The sequence below is a fragment of the Drosophila eugracilis genome, unplaced genomic scaffold, assembly GCF_018153835.1.
Source record: "Drosophila eugracilis isolate 14026-0451.02 unplaced genomic scaffold, ASM1815383v1 contig_513, whole genome shotgun sequence".
In the NCBI taxonomy this organism is placed as follows: Eukaryota; Metazoa; Arthropoda; class Insecta; order Diptera; family Drosophilidae; genus Drosophila; species Drosophila eugracilis.
Window position 1 is genome coordinate 431,702 of NW_024573387.1, and position 26,234 is coordinate 457,935.

The 26,234-nt window shown below is 39.8% G+C and overlaps 8 protein-coding genes across 10 annotated transcripts; 4 read left to right on the plus strand and 4 right to left on the minus strand.

Annotated features, from left to right (window-relative positions):
• The first annotated feature begins 714 nt into the window (after positions 1-714).
• Positions 715-1,436, plus strand: LOC108114805. The gene has a single exon (XM_017225919.2). The coding sequence runs from the start codon at positions 715-717 to the stop codon at positions 1,381-1,383; it is 669 nt and encodes a 222-aa protein (XP_017081408.2). The 3' UTR covers positions 1,384-1,436.
• Positions 1,437-2,635: 1,199 nt separating this feature from the next.
• LOC108114774 (cytochrome b561 domain-containing protein 2) lies at positions 2,636-4,085 on the plus strand. Its single transcript, XM_017225884.2, has 3 exons — positions 2,636-3,197; positions 3,259-3,451; positions 3,713-4,085. The coding sequence occupies exons 1-3, from the start codon at positions 2,892-2,894 to the stop codon at positions 4,021-4,023; spliced, it is 810 nt and encodes a 269-aa protein (XP_017081373.2). The 5' UTR covers positions 2,636-2,891; the 3' UTR covers positions 4,024-4,085.
• Positions 4,086-4,695: 610 nt separating this feature from the next.
• Positions 4,696-14,280, minus strand: LOC108114836 (protein spitz). Of its 3 annotated transcripts, none has more exons than XM_017225977.2 (3): positions 14,147-14,280; positions 8,507-8,703; positions 4,696-6,008 (listed from the first exon to the last, which is right to left on the minus strand). In XM_017225977.2, the coding sequence occupies exon 3, from the start codon at positions 5,781-5,783 to the stop codon at positions 5,073-5,075; it is 711 nt and encodes a 236-aa protein (XP_017081466.1). In that variant the 5' UTR covers positions 5,784-6,008; positions 8,507-8,703; positions 14,147-14,280; the 3' UTR covers positions 4,696-5,072. The 3 variants fall into 3 exon arrangements, with proteins under 3 accessions (XP_017081466.1, XP_017081467.1, XP_017081468.1); XM_017225978.2 differs by lacking the exon at positions 14,147-14,280 and adding an exon at positions 9,427-9,506; XM_017225979.2 differs by lacking the exon at positions 8,507-8,703 and having other exon boundaries at positions 14,147-14,278.
• Positions 14,281-14,599: 319 nt separating this feature from the next.
• Positions 14,600-16,031, plus strand: LOC108114835. Its single transcript, XM_017225976.2, has 2 exons — positions 14,600-14,885; positions 14,942-16,031. The coding sequence occupies exons 1-2, from the start codon at positions 14,709-14,711 to the stop codon at positions 15,911-15,913; spliced, it is 1,149 nt and encodes a 382-aa protein (XP_017081465.2). The 5' UTR covers positions 14,600-14,708; the 3' UTR covers positions 15,914-16,031.
• Positions 15,997-17,492, minus strand: LOC108114837 (probable phosphomevalonate kinase). The gene is made up of 2 exons (XM_017225980.2): positions 17,190-17,492; positions 15,997-16,970 (listed from the first exon to the last, which is right to left on the minus strand). Exons 1-2 carry the CDS (start codon positions 17,267-17,269, stop codon positions 16,475-16,477), a joined length of 576 nt encoding a protein of 191 aa, XP_017081469.2. The 5' UTR covers positions 17,270-17,492; the 3' UTR covers positions 15,997-16,474.
• A 274-nt stretch (positions 17,493-17,766) lies between these two features.
• On the minus strand, positions 17,767-19,526 carry LOC108114834 (E3 ubiquitin-protein ligase Hakai). The gene is made up of 3 exons (XM_017225974.2): positions 19,058-19,526; positions 18,423-18,943; positions 17,767-18,356 (listed from the first exon to the last, which is right to left on the minus strand). The coding sequence occupies exons 1-3, from the start codon at positions 19,416-19,418 to the stop codon at positions 17,901-17,903; spliced, it is 1,338 nt and encodes a 445-aa protein (XP_017081463.2). The 5' UTR covers positions 19,419-19,526; the 3' UTR covers positions 17,767-17,900.
• Positions 19,527-19,770: 244 nt separating this feature from the next.
• On the minus strand, positions 19,771-21,059 carry LOC108114811 (proliferating cell nuclear antigen 2). The gene is made up of 2 exons (XM_017225932.2): positions 20,694-21,059; positions 19,771-20,558 (listed from the first exon to the last, which is right to left on the minus strand). The coding sequence occupies exons 1-2, from the start codon at positions 20,799-20,801 to the stop codon at positions 19,899-19,901; spliced, it is 768 nt and encodes a 255-aa protein (XP_017081421.1). The 5' UTR covers positions 20,802-21,059; the 3' UTR covers positions 19,771-19,898.
• A 64-nt stretch (positions 21,060-21,123) lies between these two features.
• LOC108114809 (zinc finger protein weckle) lies at positions 21,124-23,249 on the plus strand. Its single transcript, XM_017225930.2, has 3 exons — positions 21,124-21,416; positions 21,481-22,784; positions 22,848-23,249. Exons 1-3 carry the CDS (start codon positions 21,210-21,212, stop codon positions 23,101-23,103), a joined length of 1,767 nt encoding a protein of 588 aa, XP_017081419.1. The 5' UTR covers positions 21,124-21,209; the 3' UTR covers positions 23,104-23,249.
• Positions 23,250-26,234: the final 2,985 nt, after the last annotated feature.

A 26,234-nucleotide genomic window follows, 5' to 3' on the forward strand; every position in this document is an offset into this window, starting at 1 on the left:
TGTTGGTTTCAGGAAAATGGTCAACGTGAGCGTTAGCGCATATGCAGATGCCTACAAATGGTAATCCTTCCTGCTTCTATTCCAAAAGACCCAGACATCAATGATTGAATGAGTCGATGGATGTTGATAGGGACGTCTGATAAGACCATTTGGCCAATGATACTGCGAACGTGAAAATGCAACGGCCCACTCAATAATATTGTATAATCCTTTGAGTCAAAAGCTTTAGTATGGGGTACCCAAAATGTTTTTTTCCTGATAAACCGATAGCAAGCCAATAGTATGCCAGACTAGTGAAAGTGACAAGCCATTCTGAAGGCAATAAAAACCTCAGTCGCATATAGTTAGTTGTAATTGGCAATGCAAAGCGGATCGAAGTTTTGGCAACCGGCAGTCACCATAGAAAAGTCAAAGTCCATAAAAGTCCTTGTAAAGGATATTGAAAATAAAAGATTTTAGTTTTTGAGAAATTTCAAGGATTTGTAAATTCTGAAATCTAATATTTAGAGGGATTGTTAGTTACAATTTTTGTGAAATTAAAATTAACATATCCGTGATATTTAATTACAATTTTTGTGAAATTTCAATATCAATTTTTTGGCAATTAATATGAAAATCCTTGTGAAATTCTGATTTTTGTCAATTAAAATTACAATATCTGTGAAATTACAATAACAATCCTTGTGAAATAAGAGGAAAGTAGTGAGCACCAAAATGAGTGATGAAAAATCTAAACCCACCTCAGTGCTGCAGCATATAGAATCGACACTATATGTGATCAACCAGTTGTGCATAGGATTCGTTACCATTTGGGTTAGCTGGACTTGCTTGCGCCAGGACCTGTCGGGCATCCGTTTGCATGCCTGGCTGGTGACCTTTGGCTTTGTTTTCCTGATGGCCGAGGGAATGATGTGCTTCTACGATGGCAGTTGGCTAACACTTCGCTATTCTCGAAAATATAAGACTGCCTTTCATGTTGTCCTCCAGATTCTAGGAGGTGGCATGGGTGTTGCCGGCTGTCTCATTCAGTTAATACGTGATGATTGGTCAATAAGTGTTACACTACATGCCCGCTTGGGTTTTGCCGCCTTCATTCTATGCCTGATCTCATTGCTTAGTGGTCTGGTTGCCTTCTTGGCGAGACCCTTCAGCAGGGCCGTCTCACCGCTGATCAACAAGACGTTCCATGTGGTTCTCAGCTTCGCCGCATTCGTAATCGCCATGATGGCTCAGTTTTATGGATACACACAAACTGGGATTTTCAGTGGTCAAGGAGAGGACTTTGTTATCCTTATGCAGGTCGTGACTATGGTCTTAATGGTTTTAACCAGCATTGGAGCCATGAAGTCTCTCTACCAGAAATTTGGTAGCTTGGCTAGTTAGATACTGTGGACGGTAGTTCCTTAATCCTGTACAAAATTTTATATTATTTAACGCTTAACGACTAATTTATTTATGGTTTAAGGTACTCTTAATAATTTACAATTTCATACCAAGAGTGTGTTTTACAACTTAAGCTAAGAGAGAAAGAAATAAAACGACTGTAAACTTATTTTAAATGTATAATTATGTATTTTTTAAGAAATGACGATAAATAAATTTGAAGAAATTACATTTTCGTGTGTTTCATTTGTTTCTCATTCCAAAAGCTTTATTTTATTTATATTTAAAAATAAAATACAACAATAAAACTATTACAAACCTTACTAAATATGTGTAACATTTAGTTTTTCTTTATCTAAATTGGCTTATATTCTAACAGGTTTCTCAAGGGCTATTAAGAGTAAAACATAAAAATCAATATGGTAAGATAACTACTTAGAAGCCCTTAAAACAGCCTTTTAAGTATGCAAAGCTTTTAGTAACAGTACAACTGCAGTGCAACTTTATAGCATTCTTCTTGGTTTCTTTTGCTTTTTGGAAAAATATTAAGAAATAATGGAAGCAATGGAAATGGAAATGAAAACCCAAGATATAATATTTGAACAGGACCTTCGTTCGTTTAAATAAATTAATAAAGTATTTACTTTCTTACTTTTCTTACAAACTATCCCGAGTTCAAGCCCTTGTCTTTTTTAAATTAACTCATTTACCTAATGATTTAAATTTGCATTTGGACCATGAAATTCTTTTAACTTTTTGAATTGATTCCAAAATATGAATGGATTTTATATTCAAAAGTTAAAATAAATTTTATTCAATTAATTTATGCGCTAGGTAAATGACAATAATGAATGTTGTATTAAGCTGAATAAGCTTTGTTGTAATAAAACCAAAAGATTAAAGATCATATTAAAGAGCATTTCTTGTATCCAATTCAGATACATTTGTTTTAAAATAGCTATTCTGTCATCACTGGTGCATTAAGAAATTAAATTCCCTTAGTGTTGATAAGTGCAAATTAATAATTTACCTATCGCCACCAACGATTGCGCGCTATCGTAAATTCAAAAATTAAAAAAAAAAAAAGGAGGCACACGACTGAAGGTCTATTTGCGGTTTTGTCTGCACTTTGATAGCTTCCCGGAGCGTAAACCGATATGAATAGGAATAAAAAGTTTAATCATATTGTGGTCAAGTCCAGATCGGTTGGGTAAATGACGCTGCAAGAAAGGGTTCGACAGTTGCTCATAAAGATTCGAGCGAATGGTTTGACTAACAAAGATCAATGGGCGTATCGGTCGAGCATTAAACATTTAATTGCTTTAGTAGTTAGAGCACACGTCTGGTTTGGCCCAATAATAAAAAACTTTACCGTAATTTGTCAGTGAAAAGTGGCAGGCCATATTATCAGTCGACAATTGTATAAATGTTAACACGAAAATAACATTATTTCTGCGCGCTGATAATAGCTAAAGGGCAAACAAAAAAAATTGAAAATTGAAACTACAATGTCCGAGAATCAGCTGCCTATGGTTAGTAGAACCCAGACCGTCGTCGACTACGGCAGTACAATCCGAACGGAATCGCAGCGCCGTCCCAAATTCATTCCGCTCGAGTCCCCGCGTCGCTATTCGAAAATGGGCCACAATTCGCTTTCCGGTCATGAGTCTCAAAATCGTCTCCAGAGATTAGAATACTTTCTAAACGTTCTAAATCAGATGTGCATTGGCTTTATCACCATCTACATTTCCTACTTGACCCTGCGAACTGGATTAGCTGGAACCGGTCTACATGCTTGGCTGGTGACAATTGGCGTAAAAAATATTGCGATTACCACCTACTAAACGTGTACTAAAGATCATACTATTTCTGCAGTTCTCCTTCTTTATGGCCGAGGGAGTTATGATCCATTACGGTGGAAATGTTTTGACAAACGGATATAAACGTCAAACAAAGACCACAATACACTGGGTCCTACTGACATTAGGAGGCGGTTGTGGGGCAGCTGGTGCTCTTATCAAAATGATACAAAAGGGGTTTTTGCTGCAATCAACTCATGGGAGGCTGGGTAAGTTGCAATTGATAGACAAGGCATACTAGAGACCGCAGGCTAATGGATGATTAAGTTTAAATCAGGAGGTAGATTCAAAAGTTTTAAAGAAATTAAGAAAATCTTACCTAAAGAAAAAGAAAGCTTGGAAAACATTATATTTGCAGAATATTGTAGATCAGAGAACTGGGGTGGTTAATTAAAACCATTACCTTGCTAATATGACTATTAAAATGACGTAACTAAACCCCCGATTAATCTATTTGTTATTTATTTCAGGAATGACTGCTTTTGTACTATGCATTCTTTCCATGTCATCCGGCGTGGCTGCACTATACTCCCCTCGCATAAAGAAAGTGATCTCGCCGTTGCTAAACAAGACATTCCACAATTTTCTGGGATATGCCTGCTTTGTGATCGCGCTGGTGACCCAGTATTATGGCTATCAGACGGGTTACTTTAAGAGCCGCAGTGAGACAGACTTTCAAATCCTGATGAAGTGTCTCACCCTCATATCGTTGGTTTTTTCGAGCTACGGGCCAATGAAGGCACTCTATCAGAAATTTAAAAGTATATCTCAGCAGTTTTAGTCAAGAGAAACAAACTTAGCTTTCGAATGTACATAAATAGATAAATAAATTTAAATTCTGTTTAATAATAGAATGCTTTAAGTTTTCTTCATCTGACCTATCTAACAATTTTTAAAAATTAGCTAATCTTATCGTTTATTGAATTACGGTATATTTAATTTATAGTTCCCATAAACATGAGTAAATACTTTAACAATGCATCATTAGTGACTGTGAAAAACCCGGTTTACTAACTAGCGGTCAAACATTCAAACACACGTGCCGTAACCTGGTGGAAATCCCCCATATAAAAACAAAAACGAAAACTCATTTGATTGACAGTTGATAAAGGCCGATATAGTTTAAAGTCGACTATTGACTCACTCCATCATTAGATTTTTTTAGGGCTGCAATCGATTACAATCAGATTAGTTAATTGTGGGTCCTAGCACATGCCCAAAATTAATTTAACCTTTTAGTATATTGATAAATTGCCTCACATGGTAATTTGATTTTGTATACAATTTCCACCTTTTTTTAAATCGGAAACCAGGCAAGGTTTTTTATCTGATCAAGCCCTGACACATGGAGGCCGCATAATTGATAGTAAGTTGTCCTAAATAAATTTAAACTATTGAAACCCGCCGAAAAGAAAAGCTTAGTTTCCGGTATTTTAAATAAATAACTCGTGAATTTGCATGGTGCAGTTTCTTATGTTTATTTAGAAAAATTCATTTTTTTCTTAAATCTCTCTCGCAATAAATAATACTTGGCGCGTGTTTCGCGTTGTGTTTGTTTGATACGCATATCAGTTAGCAATAATAATAAATAGCTAGCATAAGGTGTTAAAATTCATAGTCATTTGGGTAATACAAGGCTGCCTGTGTTTAACCATTTTTCTGGGTGCACACTTTCGGTAAAAGAAAGTGAAGTTTGAGTGGACAGTTCGTTCTTGAGTATAAATTTAGCATTCAGTAAATAGGTATTATCAACTATCGACTAAAGCCCAATAATCATTTTTGTGTTGGGCAAGGCATATTCGAAATTCGGCTTCATCCATTTCGCTCTCCTCACAGCTTGTTGCTGCGTCGAATGGCGAACGACATCAGTGCGTGCTCCAGCCGCATGTGGTAGGGTAGCTTTCGCTCCAGAATGACCGGCTCATCACTGACCGGACAACAATGATCCCTGCAGCACTCGCACTGCCCGTCATCATCATCGTATTCCTGCTGCAGTTCCTGCTCTAACTCGTAGGCCTTCTTGGCTGCACGCTGCTCGAAGCGCAAATAGAATGCCAGACAGACAAACAGCATAAACACAAGGGCACACATGGCTCCACTTGCAATGCTAGCCTTCTCCAACATTGGGCGCGGCCTCTTTGGCAGATAGGTATTGTCGATCTCCTTATATTCGCACCGCTGCCCCATAAAACCAATGGCGCACTCGCAGCTGTAAACTGGCAGATCTGCAATCTTGACCGCAAAGCAATGGGCATCATTCAGGCAGTACCAGGCATCGAAGGTCTCTGGACATTTGTATGTGGGGAATGTAATATTTGGCCTGGGCGTGGTCGTTGTCGTGGGGCGCATTGTGGTGCTAGTTGTGACTGGAGCCTGGGTCGGTGGCAAAGCTGTGCCGGACATAGATGAGGAGATGGAAGAACGAGGCTTGGGCACCGTACGGCTGGAGCAGCCCTCGATGTACGTCGGATATGCCAGACAGCCGATCAATAGCAGGGCGGCAGCCGCCAACCCTTGTTGTCCACTCATTTTGGAATGCATTACAATTTGTAACTGTAGTTTTGGATATCTGCTCTTGTTTTTGGCGTGCAACGTTTGGTTGTTTAAAAGCTTAAAATACTAAAACTAGTAACTATCACAATAATAAATAAGAATATTCGTTATCCGCGGCCGAGGCGTCGTCAGTGCTCTTTGGAATCGGTTTTCTCTACATAGATATATGCTGCTGGTGGAACGTAAACGTTGAGTTAGAGGAGATGTGTGTATCTGTGAGAAAGATAAAAAGCATTAGTGGCAAGTAATTTCTTGGTACCATCGAGGGTATTTAACTCTAGAACTGTGTACTCAACAAAAGGGGAAAAAATCAAACTGCATAGAAAACATAAATATATTTATAAAAGAATATAAGTAAAATTTTGTGTGTGTTAATGAACCATTATGTTACAATCAGCAAATTTTACAAAGTTTTTCGAAAATCGTTGATATAAGTTTTTTTTTTGTTTAGACACAACCAATTCACTTTTTATTTTCAAATTCCATTTACGTTGTTTCCCGTTGATTATCCTAGCTCATCAAAGCTGGCTGTGATATGCGTTGGGTATCCATATCACAACCACTTGATGAGGCTTAGATAATCAACATCGTGCGAATGAAGTCGCCTTTTGTAAATATTTATGAATGGAGTTAGTAAGAATATTGCACCAGATATGTAAAAGTAATCAATTCGATAGAGCCCAAAATCAGAGATGAAAATCCAGTTACAAGCCATTTTTCGGTGTTGTGGCATGCATTGCTCCTCCGTCCTTCCAATTTTGAAATCTATTTGCTGCCCAATTAATTTTTTTTTTCTCGAATTTTACATTTCACCATAAAAATAGATTCTGAGCGGGACAACACATGTTTTATGACGTTTGTGTTTGCTGAACGTGTGAATAATGTGGCGGGGGAAGTATTATCATGATTGGATGTACGATACATTACGCTAAGCTCATCAAAGCTGGCTGTGATATGCCTCGCAAGGCGGAAAAATGCATTTCACAACCACTTTGTGAGCCCAGCATGAATGCGCCAATATAGTTTTGTTGATTGAGGTTTCGGGATATTTGACTGCGGGATTTTCAGAATTTCTTAATTTCGATTTTTATGCGCATGTAATGATGTAAACAAAATTTAAACACTTGTAACCGTTTTATAGATTCAATTTCACTTATTATTCAATTGAGTATTTTGACTTATTTTCAATAATTTTTTTGTAATTTTTAAATTTGTGATATTTTTTGCCTTGAGCATCGCGTCGCTCCTCAAAGCTGGCTGTGATATGAATAGGCATAAAAAGGCAAACATTTCACAACCACTTTGAAGAATGACACAATTCTCCTGCTTCGATTCGATGAGAGTGCCGAGATTCAGATTCAGATTGAGACTCGTCTTCTTCATGGGTTTTTTTAACGTTCTCACGGCCACGGGCTTGGAGTCTTGTACTTTTTTTTTGCAGCCACGGCACAATAAACAAATATGAAAAAATACAAAAATAAATGCGACGACTACAACAACAACAGGATGGTAATGATGATCATGACGATGATGATAGTGATGATGCGGCGCTGGCGACAATACACAAATATGAATTGACATGAATGGCGACAGAGCGCGAGTGAATGGAGCAATTTTCGTACATTTCTACGCGATAGGCTGGCCATCAATTCAATAATAATAAAATTCAGTAGGCATATACACACACAAACAAAACATCGAAGAACAACACAGAAAAGGGCGACACGGGCAAAAAGCAATGCACCCTAAATTAATATAATACAAATGTAAACATCATTTTGGCGCCAGCCTTTTGCAATTTGACGCCAAATTTGTTTTTATTATTTCTGAGTTCGAATTCTGGAATTTAAATTGATAAGGGAATGCACACGAAAAATCATAACGGAAGTGGATGATCGAATCAACAACGAAAAATAAATCTTAACCTCCAGAAGCAGAAATTTTAATGCTCAGCTTAAACCAAATTTATTTAAAATAAAATTTCGATTCTTAATACAATTATTTATTTTGCCAACATGTCATCATTAAACGTTGAGATGCAAAATAATGGTATAATTGAAATGAACATTTAAAAAAACCGGCACGTTTTATGTAAACGTTTACACTTGAAACAGCTACAGCTTAAGTTTCTTAGAAAATACTAGAGCATTCGATATTATTTTTAAAGTATAAGAAACAAAAATCGAGCTCACTTTATTACAGTGCAAAATAAAAACAGTTATTGGATGGGTGTGGGTAATTATTTATGTATTAGAATGCTTTTACAGTTAACAACTGCTGCATTGTATCCCCTTCTCATTCTCGATCACACTTGGCAGCGGGCGGGCAGCTTATTAAAATTTCCGTTATAAAAATTAAATACGCCGCCGCTTTTATGTACATGAGCATACATGTGATATGTGCGATTGTTTGTGTGCGAGAGGAAGTGGAACTAAGGTAATGTGCGCAAAAATCAAGTTGAATAGCCATATAAAATGCGCTGAACTTACGAGCGTGTAGGTCAAGATCAGTGGCGGCACTTTATAAAATATTTCTTTTTTTTTGCCAAAAGCAATTAATGAAAGTTCGATGATCTTTTAGTGAATATAAATGATGGGGAAATGAGCCAAACACAATAACAACAACAGCAACATACAAGCACCATAAAAATTACAACAGCAACAATATTGAACTATGTTAGTGTGTGGACGACAAAAAGTGTGCATACATACATGACAACAACAACACCAGCTAATAAAAATACTGTTGTGGCTGCTTCTTCTTGTTCTCTTCTGCGTCTTTTACAACTTCTTGGGCAAGCCAGTTGTTGTTGCTGTAATTTTCATGTTGCCTTGCTCTCTTTCATTCTTGGGCGTCGCTCGAGTTCGTTGGCTCTTCTCGTTTTGAGTATGTGTGTGTGTTTAGAAAACTGTAAGAAAAGCAGAGTGTGTGAAAAATATGGTAAAGTAAAACAAAAAAAAACCAATACAGGAACAACACACAGCACGCTCTCTTTTTTCAGCTTGCAGTTTAAAGAATGTACCGGTTTTTATGTTTTTGCGTTTGCAAAAAGCTCAAGAAACAAGTCCTACAAGTTTTATTTCATGAGAGAATTAAAAAGAGAGAGCAATAAGGCGTGTGAGCGATGAAGGCACATTTAGCAGAGACAACAACCTTTTGAGGTGTGTTGCGTATACGTGCATATTCACACACACACTCTGAGAGCAAAACTTCAGCTCTACTCTCTCTTTTCCTCGCTTTCTGTCTCACTCTTACTCCGTGCCTTTCAAGGGGATAAATTATATATGTATGTCTAGAGGTGTATGTGTGCGCGGGAATGTTGCGAGGAATTCTAAGAATTTTGCACAAGCGACAAACGAAACGGGGCGCGGACTATGTATTCAAAAACCAAACAAAAATTTTCAAAAGTATAGGAAGAAAATATTTTATGCGTCGTTATGGGAGAATAATTAAAAGAATCCACACCAATACAAACACAGTCAAAGCAAAAAAGACGTAGAAGGGGAAAATTAAAGACAGCGCGTGTAGGTGTCAAAAATTTTTTTTACAACAACCAATAATAATTAAACACTATTCACTTAAACACCAATTGATTTCGCTTTCTTTTCACAAATTATCAACAACTGTTTACATTTAGATTTGGACATTACTGCAAAACGCCGACAAAAATCACCGCGCACAGCAAAACACAACCGCACCGCAAAAGATTCGAAAACCGAATGCCGAACAACAACAAATTTAGTTCTAAAGATGGACGTGTTTTACCCGAGAGCTGCATAAGAGACTCTCTCCACAGAGATAGATAGAGAGAGAGAGAGAAACCGAGAGCGACGGCTCTTCACTAAAAATGCGGCATAATAACAATGCGGCCAGCGGCTTTGGAGCTCATGTTGTATGTAGTTTTACACCCGTTACTTGGAAAGTTAATAGGATATATTAAGTTAATTTGTTATATGTCTTAGAAACCAACAATTTGCATTAACTCATATTAAAATGGAAAATATTATGTACTGATAGAAAAGTATTTTTTTTAAGCATTTAATGGGCTAAGTCCTTATAAATTTTGGAAATATTTTCTTGCTTATTCTAATGATTAAAAAGGGTTTGTTATGTAAATAAATACCACACAATTTTCTGAATATTAAAATTAAGTAGCACACAGTTTCCTGAATAACGGGTATCTCTCAGTCTTTATAATTCAAAAGAAACGTGCTTTTTTGTTTTGTTTTTGTTTTGGTGTTGCCAGAAGACTTCGATGTAGGATCAACATGTTATTGACACGAAGCCACCGACGCCACCGAGTTCGAGTTTGGCGGAGCGAAAAGCACACAAACAAGAAGCGACGTAGAGCGGTGGTACGAAAAACCGCCGAGAGAACACAGAGGGCGGTCGGGGGCGCAAGGGCAGGGCAGGTAGCCGGACAAACGGGACGAACAGGATGAAACCCAGACGAGTTCAAACCAACTGCAGATTTCATGGAACTGGCTGAAGGTTGAGGATGCGCAGGCGCGCAAGTAAACAACATTCCATTCCTCGGGAAATTTCTTTCTTGCCGCTCAAGAAGCGCGCCAAAAATAAAGCCCCGCTAAAGTTGGCTGACGGTCGTTTCTGCCGTTGCCAGACTTATTGCGATTTTAATTTTACACAACCCAAAGCCCCCTTAAAATAGGAGTTCAACCAATTTTGACAACTTGAAATGAACTACAAATTGAATATGAAGTGCTTAAAGTTTAAAAATGAAATTATAGGACAACATTATCATTTAAAATTCTTATCCTAAATCTAGTTCTATAGCTTTTCTATTTAATCATAAAACTTAAATTTAGTGCTTATATTGCATTTAATTTAACTAAAAAGTATTGGTTATCAGAACTCTTTCGTTGCATATGTCGATTCGACTTGTGGAAGTTCGACTGACTTTATAAAAGCAGCACAACTACTCGTTTCCGGTGGGTTGTCAGTCCGAAATGTGGGCCGCCGACACCATTCCAAAGCCAATTGACGTCACAAGCGACACAACAGCAACAACCTGGCACAACGTTTTCTGGGTTACAACAGCTCACGGATGTCGGAATGCATCGACAAAAAAAATAAGGAAAATAAACCAAGAGTCACCGAATGGCTGGTTGATTCAGGAGAGTTTTGGCCAATCAATCGAATAAGCTCGACAACCCAGAGGGACTCGAATGTCACAGGTTCAACTGTACAATAATACCCATATGATGACGATATGATAGGGGATGGGCGACGGCAAAACGTTAATGGATTGCCCTAGGACCTGCCCTCGTTCCGTTTGCCATCTTTGTTGCTTCGCTTCTGCACTTGTGCATTCCCAATCCCTCCATCAAGTTGCGCTTCTTCGTCACCACCACCTTCTTGCCCCTTTTGCTGTGTTCTGTTGCTTTTGTTGATGTTACAATTGTTGCACTTGTTGTGTGCGGTTTAGGACATTGAACCACAGCCGACAGAAATGCAGAACTGCACGCAACTGAATGGCAAGTGTACAGCTGTGGTCAAAGACTTAGCAATGCATTATGTAGGGTTTCCCTAATAAAATTATTTGAAAACTTTATTGTATACAACAAATATCTTTTTAAATCCAATTATATATAAATAAATTCCACCCTAAATGTTGTTAGAGGAACCAAAAGTATATTTAAAATTAAAACGACAGTGCATTTTTGCAAATTGCTAACAGTTCTACCGCCATTGTTATTGTATGTCTACATTTTTATTTTCATTTGGAAATCTAACGCAGTTGTATTAAAAAATCAATTCACAACATTACTGTCATATGTATGTCTTGAATGTCCGGCTAAAATGATGCCGATAAAAGGTCATGATGGAGAATTTTTGCCAATTGCCTGGTGGGTCGCACAGTCTGGGTCGCGAGACGTCTGACTAGACAACATGCAAATAGTAACGGTAATCATTAGACACACACATTCGCATTTCATTTGCATGTACACTCTCTCTTTTGCTCTCCCTCTCACTGCTTCTAGCGCTCTCTTTCTCTCTCCCATTTTCTATGCTGAGTTCGACGGCCTTCTTACGTAAAATCAACAACTACGCTCTGCGGTATTTCTCTTCTAATAAGCGGGCGCTTGGAGGTGGGGGATATGCACTCAACTGCAGTGTTGCCATATCGAGCCAGACATCAAACTCGTTTTCACTGTTTTGACTCCATTATACACACATGTATGCACTAATGTGAGTGAGTGTCTTTGCAACTGTACAAGAACAATAAGTATGTATGAGCTACGGGAAGCATAAAAGCAACACAACACGGCGCAGACGCCAAGCTAACCTCTCCCCTCCTCAGACATTTAATGTTTGTCTGTCTGATGGAACGTCTCTTTATGTATGCTTTAGGTGTATGTATGCGTGTGTGTGTGTGAGCAATTTTTATTTTTCTGAATGTAAAGGAAGTGGCACGTACTGTACTACTCAACTCACCGCTGCCGCTCCACCAACAACAACAACAAGAGCAGTGACAGCCGGATCAGGCTGGGAATTCGAAATTGGAAATGGAATGAGAGCGGAGGAGCGAGTCGCATTCGTGTTCCAATTCCGCGTCGTTCCTAAGCAGCGGTCAGAGGCCCGACGGCACAGTGGTTGCGGATGCGAAAAGTGAAATGCAACGAAACCGAAATTCGTTGATCGTGGGCTGGCAGCAGATACGGATAAGAGGGAAAGTTGACGGAAATCCGTTTAACGAGGGTGAACAAATAGATACGAAGTTGTACCCGAATAATTATTTTATTAGTTAAGCTCACTGTAATAAGACACATATTTCATTTTTTCTTTATATAGTTAATTATGTTGAATCATATTCATACAAAAATTAATAAGATGGTTATAAAAACTTAAATAAATATATCCTTTCCTATTTATTTGAAACATATTTATATAAATTAATCTTAATGTATTTGACAAAAAAATATTTGTTTTACTAAATCCTAAGAACCATTTTTTTTAAGTAATTATTTTATTCATTAAATTTTATTAATTCGCATGTGTTTATGTTTCTTGCAAATTAATCCTCACCGATCGATCCATGGTGCACGGTATTAGAGAGGAGCGGAACAACAGTGGAAAGAGAGCCGGTTGGTTTGGGTCTCCGCTGTGCCGTAGACGGAAAAGACAAGACACCATGCGCGAGCCTGGAAGGAAGCGGCGGATGGAGGGGGTGTGGCGCAACATTATAAACAGGAAATGGAATTTACCCACACGGATGAAGTGGCAGCCCCAGTTGTGTCTGTGTGAATTGGTGAAGAGCCGACAAACGGACGCGGTGCTTAATTGACAAATGAGAACGAAAGAGAAGGAGAGAGCATAGCAGACCTCCGAAAGAGCGATAGAGACCCTAGCGCGCTTACAAAGTTGATTGAAATCAATAGTGTGCGAAAGCCCATAGACAAGTGTATCGGTGTGAGTGTGTTAAGACTGCTCGTGGAATGTGTGAAAAACGCGGCCAATGACGGCAATCAAACGACGGGAAGAGCAAGAATGTTGAACTCTGGAATGCGGCTGGAAGTGGGAAGAAGTTTCTGTAAATAGAAATGGAATGGGGAGATAGAGGCTTTTGCACCTGCCACGCCCAGTTGCCTTTTGGAAACTATTAACATGTTGCACAATTGCAATGAGTCCGATGTATATACACACATATATTTATTACGCACACATAGGTGAAATTGCAGATGGCGACGAATATAGCGTGTGTAGTTTTTTTCTCGGAAATGAGCAATGAATGAAATTCGGTTGTTTTCAGCGTGTACTCACACACGCACACACTTGCAATTTGGAGCAAGAGAGAAAGTCTGCACGACATGCGCTCTGGCATTTGTGTGTATACAATTTGTTTACTTTTGCGCTACAATTGCCAACTAAAACAATAAAGCAATTTTATAAAGCATTTTAGCGTAGTACCCTACATTAATGGTTCGACAAATAGGTAAATAGCTTTTATTTGTAATAAAGCCTTGCATTAACAAAAAAAAATGTCGGCAAAAAAGACAAGGCGCAACTGTATTGTTTGCTAGTGTGTGTGAAAAGGAGACAGCCATAGTAAAAAAAAAAAAACACATATATACACACACAGGAGAATTTACTGCTGCTTGCGGCGGCCACACACATTTACACAAACATATTTAGTACAGCTACTGCGTAAATTAAATAAAAATAGTTTTCTGGAGTGAAAAAGTTTGGTTTCCTGTCTTAATTTCCCCTTTTATTCACCACAAGTACATACTCACTGGTTTTTAACACACACACTCGCGCAAATATATATTAGCCAAGTTTATATGATATAACTTAAAGATTTATTAAAGTTTTTTGACTTGGGAACTTACTTTGGGTGTTTAGCTTCGTTTGTCGGACGTTTTTAGGCCGGTTTTCATGCCATTTTCGTTTGAAAAATATAAAAACTATAAATCGTTCTGTCGCGTCTTAAATGAAACAGTGTAACCAGTATATTCTGAAAGAGCTGGGGATGGGACTATCGGGAATTGCTAAGCACCAGTGTTGTTAAGTGGCGAATCTACAAATTAGTATATTTTAAATGTTGAATAATGTTTAATTTTATTAATTAAAAGGCCAACATATATTTAAGCGTATAATTTTATTACAAAAAAACGTGATGAAAAGAATAAAATCGAATAATTTGATTTTACTATTTTAGAGACAACAGTAGGTAGGAACTAGTAACGAATTCATTTTGTGAAACTCTTGAGGAGACTTTTTGTCGCTACCCTAATGTTTTCCAATCAATATTTCCAGTCCACATTTCCAGTACACATTTAGTGATCTGGCAACTCCAAGCGACGCCATTTCAAAACAAATGCGCGGCAACGATTTTTATTTCATATTTCATTGAGTGAAAAGTTGTGAAACAAGGCAGATAAAAAAGATATAATGGGAGCAAAGGCAACGAAAATTGAGGGTGAATATCTACCAGATACGCCAACACTAAACAAAATGCGGCAGGCAATCGAAATGCAGGAAAAAGTTGAAATGACGACGCCGACTAGAGAGCAAAACAACGCTTTGCTCGATCCTCGATCACCAAATGGCTGTCGAACCCCTTTAAATGTAAGTTCTCTAGGTTTTCATTTATTTAAGGGGTTTTTAATGATGGTGGGATGTAGTTTTTGCAGACAGGATCGCAAATGCAAAGGCCTCGAATTCTGGAGGAGGAGCAGCAGCAGGTGGCCAATCCTGATAACGCCTTTGCAGTACTGCGAAGGCGTCTTCTCAAAGGCTTCACCCTAAATGACCCTCGCTCTCCTCAACTGAATCGCACTCCCTTGGTACTCGACGAAGTACGTTCTCTTAATCTGGACGACACCTTTGCCGACCTCTTTGTAGACACCAGGGTGGGTACGGCCCAAAGAGCAGTGCCTACCACTCCTCCTCAAGTAGACTTGGAGCAGAGCTGCGATAGTTTCGGTACACCACCGTCTTTTGCTCACAACAATAGTTCACTGGAGATAGTTTCTCTGCCCTATGATGAGGAGGAGACTTTGCCGTGTGACAATCCGCTGTTGCAGCATCAGGAGATGGATCAGGCGAAAATGGCGACTCCACCTCCTTCACAGCAGCTTCACTGTGATCCTCGTTCGCCCAGCTTGGGGGTCGACCGCACACCCATTATCTTTTGCGATGACGAGGAGGAAGAGGCACGCGAAGCCCAAATGCTGGAACACATTTTGGAGACACTCACTTTGAATCTTAGCACCGGGAGTAGCATGGCTTCCTTTGTAGCTACTGAGGAACAGCAATCAACCGTACCAGCTAACAAACATCTGGAGCGCGTGCGATTGGGTCACAAGAGAAGGGTTCCGCCCCGAAAGCCAGCAAGGGCCAACAAACCAAAGATTTATGTTGACCAGGAGGAGGAGTCATCAGCGGCCAGTGGAGTCATCACACCTAAAACAAATAGCACACCTGTGTCCGCTCAAAAGCGTACTCCACTTAGTTGTGTTAAGAATAAACCCCATCTGCGTTCACGATCCGTGGAAAAAGATCTACGGAAAACGCCGAATCCACAAGGGCAAAAATTCAATGATCAGATTCGGCTTATCTCCGGCGGCGAAGGTCTAAATGGACCCATTTACTAACACTGTTTAGTAGTTACACTTGCCTTATGCCCACCTTCAACCCACCAAATCATTATTCATGTTCACATACTCACTTCATACATATTTTAATAAAACATTTTATTAGTTTGCTTTTAAATATTTCGGGTAAAAATATTTGGGTTAATAAAGGTTCTTTCGTTATGTATAGGAAATGATTCTTAAAAATAACAAGAAAACTAGTTCGATGTTAGTGCTTTAATTTTTCATGGGAATAGATTTCTACCCTTCAAAGGCGAGAAACTCGATTTGATCGTCGTTTCTTGAGGTATCCTATCTACATATTTAAAAAATTGTATAACCATGGAAAAATACAAGATTTAAACTTAACATTTTAATAAAACCGTCACATAAGCTCCTTTTAGTACTAAGAGTATTTTAAAGGAAATATATTGAGTACAAACTTAATTTCAATAATTGTATTGTGAAATATTTTTTGTGAGGATCCTCTTTCGGTTTCAAAGGGACCATGAATACATGATACATACATATATCAAAAATACATTTGTTCAAAAGCCTTGATTGGAGTAATAAGGTAAAGCTTTACTGATACTGTAGTTGAAGCTTGTCTAGCAGAGTGTCAATGGCCTCCTGGTCCAGTTCCTCATCATTGGCCAGCACAAAATCAAAGCCATCTGGCATATCATCCAAATCACACTCCGATGGAACGTCATCGATGCCAGTGGTGAAAGTCCAACCTCGTGCACATCGTGTTTCCGGACGAGATGTAAGTCGCAGGGTAACGACTCTTTCCGAGCCGTAAGTTTCTCGAAACCATTTAATGTCGTTTTTGCGCCTCACGTCGCTGACCAGGATGTAGGGCGTCTGATGGTGAGCCAAAGCTTCCTCCATGGCAACGCGGCAGAAGTAGCCGTAATCCTGTGCCCTTACCTCATCACTCCACACGATCATGTCGCGGCGATACTTCTCCTTATAGGGACCATCGCTGAGCAGGGCAGTCAGGTCCAGCTGCAGTTTACGGGCCCACTCCGACTTAATGGGCTCTGAGATTCGAACGATCCGCGATCGGGAACCTAATCTGGAAAATAAGGGTTTTGTGGACTTGAGATTTTCTAAAAATTTTAAATGTATTTTCCAGTTTTCTTGGCTTGATAAAATTGTAAAAACTAAATATTCTTTAAAACTATTTTTATGAACACAGCTGTATTGCAATTAGCACTTCAATAATAGGTCTAAGTTTTTAGCATTGAAAAACTTTATATACATAAATGGAACCACTTTGAACCAATTAATGTACCTCTGCTTTAACCTTTCGGATACGTAATCCTTGCCGCACTTTCGCTTGCCACTGATCAGTACAATTTTCATCATTTTCATTCAACTTGCAAACTTTCACTTTTGGTAGCTCGCTATTGCCGCTGCCTTCTGCTTCTGGCCTCGATTCTCTGAGTTCTTCGTAGAGCTCATCAGATATCCAGTATTTTCTTTGGCCTACGACTTGACTTTGGTGATCCAGGCCTGTTGTTTTTATGTTAATCTTCCGTTCAACTATTGTGTTCAGTTTGGAGTCTTATTTGTTTACCTTTTGTATTCCGCTGGTGGAGCAGCCAGCTGGAGAGTTTATCGTTATCACAAATATTCGATTGTTGGTTAATCGAGCGGGCTTTTTAAATGTGGCTTTAGATTCTCAAATTAAGCTCCGAATAAGTGGGTTATTAAATTAAAAATTTATGCAATTCTGGAAAGACCCATTTAAAGTATATTTAATAAACTTATTGAGAATATTACAAAAACCAATAACATCTTAGTTTAATGTTATTTAAAATTCAATTTAGCTACCAGTTATTAAAATACTATATACTTCAACTTTCGGGTTCGTTTAAATCCGTAAATTCCTTTTAATAATTTTCTCTTAAAATACATTTAATTCACTTAATTAAAAGCCGTGCCTGCGTAAAAATCTGCTGCCCCTGTGGATTTTGAGTCTTTTGGCCCCTTGGTCCGCCCCTTATCTGTAATATTGCGATTGCTGCCAGTTGCCACTTGGATTAATAGCTGACGTTTCTACAGAGCCACCCATCTGGACACTTGAGCAGCCGGGAATTGAGTTAGCCGGGGGTCCGGTAGCTCCCACACCCGGTGGCCCCGACCCCGCACTACCAAACGAGGCAAGCACGCTGCTGTAGTAAGAGGCATCCGCCACAGACTCGGACTGATGGGGCGGACCCTTCTTGAGGCTGTGGTGTAGCGAAGCCTTGCCCTGGTGACAGTCCTGTGCATTAGCATTGTTAATCCTGGCCAAATTGGCCAGCGTGAGCGTCGAGTGGCCGCCATGAATGGCGTTTTGGGCGGCGGCGCATCCTGGCGGTGGTATGCTACCGATGCCTCCGACACCAGTCAGTGGCCGTGACAGAGGGCGGGTAATGGAGGCAGAATGGGATACAGGGACAGACGACTCGGAGAGCTGCAAGGGGCAAGCGGTTTTTTATAGACAGGACAGCTTAGTTTAGGAGCCATAGCTACCACTCGCCTTGCGCTGCTTGTGCAACTCCATGCCCAGACCGACGCCGCCCAGATCCGTCATTTTGGGCTGCTCTGCCATGGACGCCAGCTGTGGCAGTGGCTGCAATGGTGGCGGTTGCGGCGCCACATGTCTGTGGTTGATGTGCGCTTGCAGGTCGCGTTGCGAGAGGTAGGTTCGCCGACAGCCGGAGCTCCCGTACCGGCTTCCGCCGTGAGTGCACATGAACACGGTGCCCAGTCCACTTTGCTCTACACGAAGAACTTTGTCCGTACACCGAGGACAACTTTTTATGGGCTCAGCGCGTGCGCACTTAAGGCAGAAAACATGTTTGCAGGGTATCATCCTGCCGTAGACGAGGATCGGCTTGTCGCACTGGTCGCAGCAGTGGATCATCGGGTTGAGTACCTTCTCGCCGATCAGGCTCACCTTGTGGTTCCATTTCAGGCGCAGCATCGGTTCTGGAGGTCCACGAGAAAGTGTAGTGAATGTGGGTGCCTCAAGCTGAGAAATGTCCGCTTCCATGTCAACTGCAAAGGGAGATATTGCTTAAATATTCGCACAACTTCAAATATGAGAAAATGGTTAAGGCACAGATAATCTTTGGTCCATAAATGTATTAAAGAATTATTGAAGAATCTTACTTGTTTGACTGAGCACAGGAGGTGGCACCTGCTGCAGAACCTGTGGTTGCGGCGTGGCTAGAGTCGTGTCTGCGTTTGTGGCGATTGAACCTTGTGCTCCCTGAGGCTCTTCCAGGGCATTTACAGCTTCCATTTCGCCCTCCTTGTCGAGATCCTGCATAACAGAATCTTCGGAGGGCTCCAGTCTTCCCGGACTGTCCTCCAGGGCTGCACAATTGCTTGCAGCCAGGGCTGCGGCGGCATCGGCGATACTGGTGTCGTCAGTTTTCTTGCCACGACCGCGTCCTCGCCCCCGCCCACGACCACGCGCCCTTGTTCCACGTCCACGTCCTCGGCCGCGCTTCACTTCTTCCGTGTCCATGGTGCACTCGTAATACCCTGGGTTTTTCAGTTTATTTTTCAGGTTTTCGGTTTTGTTTAGCTCCGCATTTGCGCCCGGGCAGGGTTGTCAACTCTTTTGAGGAACTACACAGTTTTAGGGTAGCCATCCCGAGAGGTAATAATAATGGCCGTGTGGCAACTCTGGTCGCGTTAAAATTTTTAATATTTAGGAAAAAGAAATTTCAAAAATAATTACCAAAATTAATTAAAATATTTTCTTCATTACTCTTGTTTTTTACTTCTTAGTTGATAATCGATGGTTGGAAAAAGTTTATTAAATAAACTTAATATTAAAATAATTTTAGAATTTAAGAATTAAGAATTTTAAATTCTTAAGTTTCATGTACATATGGGGAGATCTTTAATAAGGTTAATTCCATACGAATATCCATTTTTCTTTTGTTATTTATAAAAAATCGATTAAAAATAGGTGACAACATTTAATATATATGTAAATTTGTTACGAGTCGGGATCATCAACCCTGGGTGCGAGATAGTATCTAATATATCCGAAGTCTTCTATGGGGTATTCCACAAGGAGCGGAACCTCGGGGGCCAAGCAAATCTTTACACGATCCGTCAGTGGAGTGGCTTTGGTAAAGGTGTTCAGGTAACGACCGGCGAAGGTCTGGGTTAAGGGTTCTTTCACCTCAATATTAACGTCCATTTTGCTGCCCTCAGTCAATTGAATATTGGCGGAACCCAAATCTCCATTGGCGGAAAACTTGATTCCCTGTTTGGAACAAGCGATTGTCAGAGCTTCACTAAACATACTCATGTCCCGACATATACGGGCAAATTCCATCGAAGGCAACTGTATGACGCAGGCATAGTCTGTTTCTGGAATCCCTAAGTGATCCTGGTCTAGATTCAGCAGCTTGAGTTCGTAGTCTGCTGTTCTTTCATTTCCATCAGATTCGAAGCTCAGTTGAATCTTGTCCGGCTTGTCAATGGCCTTTATTGTGACCATATCGTCACTGTTGGCGCATTTTAGCACCTTGGCCAGGGACTTCAGATCCAATCCCAGGGAGACATTGCGGTCACATCGGAATTTCTCAAAGCAATCAGATTGAAGACTTAGCGCCACTAGTGAGACATGCGAATTGTCCATCGATTGGAGCTAAAATAAAAAATATGCGTGGAAAAAATTAAAAATAATCTGAGAATATCAATAGCATTCTAAAAGGTAGCTTCCTTATTTTGGTCGACTTTTGTATTATATTTTGGGGTTCCCAAATATCAAGTCCTATTTCACCTGCAAGCCTGAATCGCTGCAGTCCAGCGTTCCTTGGTCGATTATCTCCTTCAGGGCCTCAATGATCTTCTTAAGCAGCAAGGTTTTACTTAATCGCGCCTCTAACATTTTTTAAAAAGTAACAATCGTAGTCCCGTTAATTTCACAATTGGAAATAAACAATATGAAGTTATAATCAGCTGTTTGGGCTACCAGATTGTATAATAAAATCCTTCAACCAATATTGGGGGTATTTCTAAAACTTATTTAGATTTCATTGTGCAAGCCTTTATCAACGAAATTAATATTATTTTAAAAAGTAATTTTTCTTTCAAGAGAACTCAAAATCCCTGCTGAAAAAATTATATTTTACGTAATAGGGATATATTTTTTAATGTTTTCTATCGTCAATCAGGTAGCCCAGCAAATTGTGGTTCTGGTTCCGTAAAACCAATCCATTTAGTTCCAGTTCCAATTTGGGTCCAATATGTTTACGCTGCATGGACGTTTATTTATAACTAATTGCTGAGCTGTGCGATGGCCGCCGCTCAGTTGGAGGAGCGTGCTCCTCCTGCTGATCTGCATCCTGATCGAAATCCTTACAGCGACTGGCGGCTGTGGTGTCGCCTTTGCGCCAAAGACGACTTGCGGGGAAACATGAATGTGTTTCTTAAGAACGAAGATTCAGGAGAAGCAACCTCTTTGGAATTGGCCACTGCTATTGGAAAGTACTTCTGGGTGAATGTGAGTGGCCTAGGATATGTTTGGAAACACCGTTTTAGTATATCATATATGTTTCCTTTACCAGATAACTCGGGGCGAGGAACTGCCGGAGATGATTTGCAATGACTGCCTTTCGTTGGTTACCTCGCTAGTGAATTTCTCGGATCGGATTACCAGGGTGCAAAAACTCTATTGCATCTTACAGAGTACGTCCAGCCAGGAGACCCTAAATCTTCAGGAGCTGCGGGTCAAATTCGGACTGATTGACGAGGAAACGTTTACAGAGGTGCACTATGTGGATAAGAAGCCAAAATTAGACGAACAGCTTGCTTTTTTGCCAGAAGAGTCGGCTTTTGAGCAGGAAAACCCTCTGACTCCAGAAGGGAAGCAAGAAAATGAGCAGGAGAACGAGGAGAACGAACAGTCTGAGGAGATGCCTATGCAGGAGGAACCAGTTGATCAGGATCCGGACTATGAAGCGGATGAGGATGCTGTCCTGTTAAAGCTTTGTGACGCGTATGGCATCCAAGAGGAAAATTCCAGTGGCAGTTTGAGTGATTCCTCGCCAAGACAAGAAAAAACTGAAAAGGGATTATGTGACTCCGACAAAAAGCACCAGTGCAGCGAATGCTTGCGAACTTATGCCACGGCTAGGACATTGCAACGTCACCTTCGGCAAGATCATGGACAGATTGAACCCTGCTCAGACCAACTGCAATGTCCGGATTGCCCAAAAAAGTTCAGCCTCCGTTACAACATGGAGCGCCACATTAAATGTCATGTACCCTTGCCCAAGAGAAAACAATATTCCTGTAATAGTTGCGACAAGAAGTTCGCTACCAGTGCATCCGCCCAGCAACACGAACAGTACATGCACCTAGATGAGCGACCACGGCCGGTGATCTGCGAGCAGTGCGGCGTTGGTGTACACTCGATGAGTGCCCTAAAGGAGCACGTCCTAAAGCACACGGACTATGCCCCGTTTGAGTGCGAGGTGTGCAAAAAATGCTTTAAGTCGGCAAATCGACTTAAACACCACAAGGAGACGCACGATCCACACAAGTACATCTGCCCGGAGTGCGGCATGCAGCTAAATTCGAGGACAACTCTTAATCGACATCGGCTGGTGCACACGGATCAAATGCAACATAAATGCGACTACTGCGGCAGAGAGTTTAAGCGGGCCAAGGCCCTTAAGAATCATCTCATCCTCCACACTGGACTAAAGCCGTACTCCTGCGACTTTTGTGATCGCACCTTCGCCAATGGCTCAAACTGCCGTACGCACAAGAAGAAGTCGCATCCCGAGGAACTGGCTGCCCAGGAGGCAGCCGGTGGTGGCAAGCCCCACAATCGAAATATACCAAAGCTGGAAGCTCTCAAGGCATTGTGAGTTTTCTTAATTACTTTTGTTTAATAAAAATCCTAAAGCTTTATCATTTCCTTCTGCAGCACCAAGAACAAAGACAACTTGTCGCCGGTGGCCACCAAACAGAGCGGTTGTTTTGCTTTCGGGAAAAAGCCCAAGCCATCCAATAAGGATACTACCGGTCTCACTCCTGCTACGAATCCAGTTTCCCCTCAAAATGCTCAGTCTGATCCAGCGCCTGACCCCGGAGGTGAAAACATTAACCCACCAGCTCCTCCAGCAGCGGCCATACCCACGATAGACAATATTTATAACCACATCATGATAGACTATCGGTGATGGCAACGCAGTTTTAACAACTTAACTCCTTTGCTTTGCTTTGTTTTATACAACAATTTTTTTGTTACAAAATTTTAATATATTACTTAAAAACGTGATATTGTTAAGTTGATTGTTTAGAAACAAATAGAGCACAAAAAATGAAAGAACATTTCATGATCTGATAATATAATTAAAATGAGAGCTTATGAGAAAAAAAAATATTAATATTCTGCAAAAAATATAAGGAAAAGTTTTAAAAATTTATTTCTTAAAAAGATGTATAGTAAAGATGTTTTCTATTAAAGCACTGCATTGACTGAGCGGGAAAATGGGATTTAAATGGATCCGGCGATTTGCGCATGTGCTCTGGGGTTCGGAGTCGGAATCTTAGGCGAAGTCAAGTCACCCCCATTTAAATTCTATCCTGGTATAAAGGAATTTAGTTCAGTTGACAGCGTGCGCCTTCCTCGTGTCCTGCTCTTCATTAAAATTTGTTTAAATATTTCTACTACAATTAAGTGAATTGGAACATTAAGATGTATGAAAACCCATAGGATATTCCTTGAACTTAAAACATGGCCAAAACGGCAATAAACAAAGTGCAAGAAAAGTTTGAATGGTACTTTACTCCGATGTGGGAGCCGAAAAATCAAAAAAATCGATTTATCCCCCAATAAAAACAAAGTGCATTAAATGGCCATAAACGCCCGATGAATTTCAAATTAACCAAACTGTGCTTAAGGCGTAAAATTGTGTGCTTTAAAACGGAATGCTTTAAGCTTGAACACCAAACAAAACATTAAATATTAATTAAAATAAGTAATAAAAGAAAATATAAGAGCAAGGCAAAGCACCTGACAATAGCAACTGAACTTACACATTTAAAAATATAATAAAGTGTAAGTAATTTTGCATGGCGAAAATATAAAAATAAAATTATTAAGATTCCTAAAAGTTTAAACAAATTTAAAAGTGCCTGTGCAGCCCTGGTTGTCGATTCCACAGCTGTTTCTTGTCCACCGCATCCCTGGTTTGGGTTTTCGGAATCAGTTCGTTCGCGAACAACACGAAAGAACAACACCAAAATCTCTTTGGCTGCTCGAAATTACCCAAAAAATTCGTTGTTTTTCTATATTCCGGGATAATATTAATTGTGGAACATGATTGTTTCGTTTTGCTGTGTTTTAAAAAAGTGACTGTTTTGAAATCGCCCATTGTTTTTCAAGAGTTTTTGTCGGCGTTTTTCCCACTTGTTTTTTACGCACACTACGCGCGACTTCTCCATGTGTGTGTGTACGTGAGTGTTCGTGTGAATAAAAAAATCGATTCTGTTGTAAGTTTTTTGCCCATTAATTACTCCGCCACATATTAAATCCATTCTGCCAAATCGATGAAAATGTATAACATGTGTGTTCGACCAAACCCAACAGCTAAAACAGATCTTGTCATGCTGGTCGGAATTGTTGTTTATAAAGACAAACCAGTCCTAAAAAAAGTGGCGTGGGCGGGCTTGAAGTTTGCCATCAGAGACAAAGTCCCAAAGTTGCCACAGAAATGTGCATGGTATCTGTAATCCAACTAACAGTCCATTCTAAAATCGGTGCAGCACAGCCCGGTTTTATTTACCGTATACGGCGGTATTTCATAAAATGAACTTTAAACTTCGTTTGGTTCCAAAATCCAATTGGAAAACATTGAAAAATTCGGTTTTATAGGATCAAGGGCCTCAAGACAAACCATTTTTTAACCCAGAAATGTTTTTTCTCTAAAACAGATACTGTAATGTTTAGTTTAATAGGAGTTTTTGGTATTTGAGTTATAAGGATTAACGACAGAGTTCCCAGTTACTATATTAATAATGTTTATAGTTTATTATATCAATAATGTTTACATTATTAAAACACCGTAAATTAGTTTTTCAACGCACGGAAAACTCCCACTACTCCATGAAACCCTACTTGTTTCTAAAGGTTTTCCAAATTTTAAGATAAATGGCTTTAATCTAGATCATAGCAAAGCTGTTGGTGGACTTAGAGATAGAAACTATTAATGACAAATACAACTTTGATTATTCCTAAGGAAACAGTTGGTTTTCTTTATTTCAAGTTGGACAGTGTGTAGCTTCCATCAAAATCTTTCGCCAAATATATTAAATATATAGTATGGTATAGAAATGCAGCAGATTAGTGCAATATCTGGAAACACAAATTTGCATGAATTATTGGACATAACCATTTAAAGCAGAGTAAAACTTCCTAAAAGTCGTTTATATGTGCACTTGTAGCACTGAAAATTTGAAGTAATAGGTTTATCTAAGCTTACATTATCTTAAAAAGTCTTGATTTAAAATTTAATAAACATAAACTCGTGAAATTTTACTTGGAAATTAAATTCTTAAATTATGGTAAACTTACTAAAGAAAATGCTCACCGAAAGTAAGAAATAGAACATGGCGTTTTTGCGAAATGGAAGATGCAAACAAAAGTTTCGGTGGCAGGGAAAAAAAAGAAGAGAAGCCGCGAACCGCATTATCTTTTTGGCTTGACCCAAATTGCAACTGCAACCTCTGAACTCCCGTCTGTGGCCTTTGCTTTGTCTTTGTGCCTTCAACTTCATTGTCCTTCTGTGTCCTGGGTCTTTTTCCTTGCCACCCCCTTAAAAAGATTCTTACTCCAACTCTGTTTTTTTGTTTGATTTCATTTCTTTTTTTTAGTATTTAATGTGCGGCAAGTTAATTGCCGAAAGAACTTTGCCGAGCTGTTGCTGCTGTCGCCTTTTATCTGTGGCAAGTTTTTAAAGTATCTCACACCCCAGCCAAACTCCTTTTAGCCGGGTCGAAATTAAAAACTCGCCCGCCAGCCTCATTAGTTGGCAATTATGGGGCCAAATGGCTTGTCAAAGTAAGAATTTCCTTATTGAAATTGTTTTGCCCTGCGGAAAGCGGGGTAAGAATCTTCACTTCTTTCAAGTTATCAATAGGTTCGCTATTTCTTTTTTGTACTCTCCTCCCTATTCCCATTTGAAAATGCTCATTTCCTCCCGCTTAAATGACTTTTCATTTCTATTTGACGAAGGCGGCATTTTAATTAGATGTTTTAGCTGAATACACACGACATCCGATACACCCTAGTGTGGAAACTCTTGGCTGA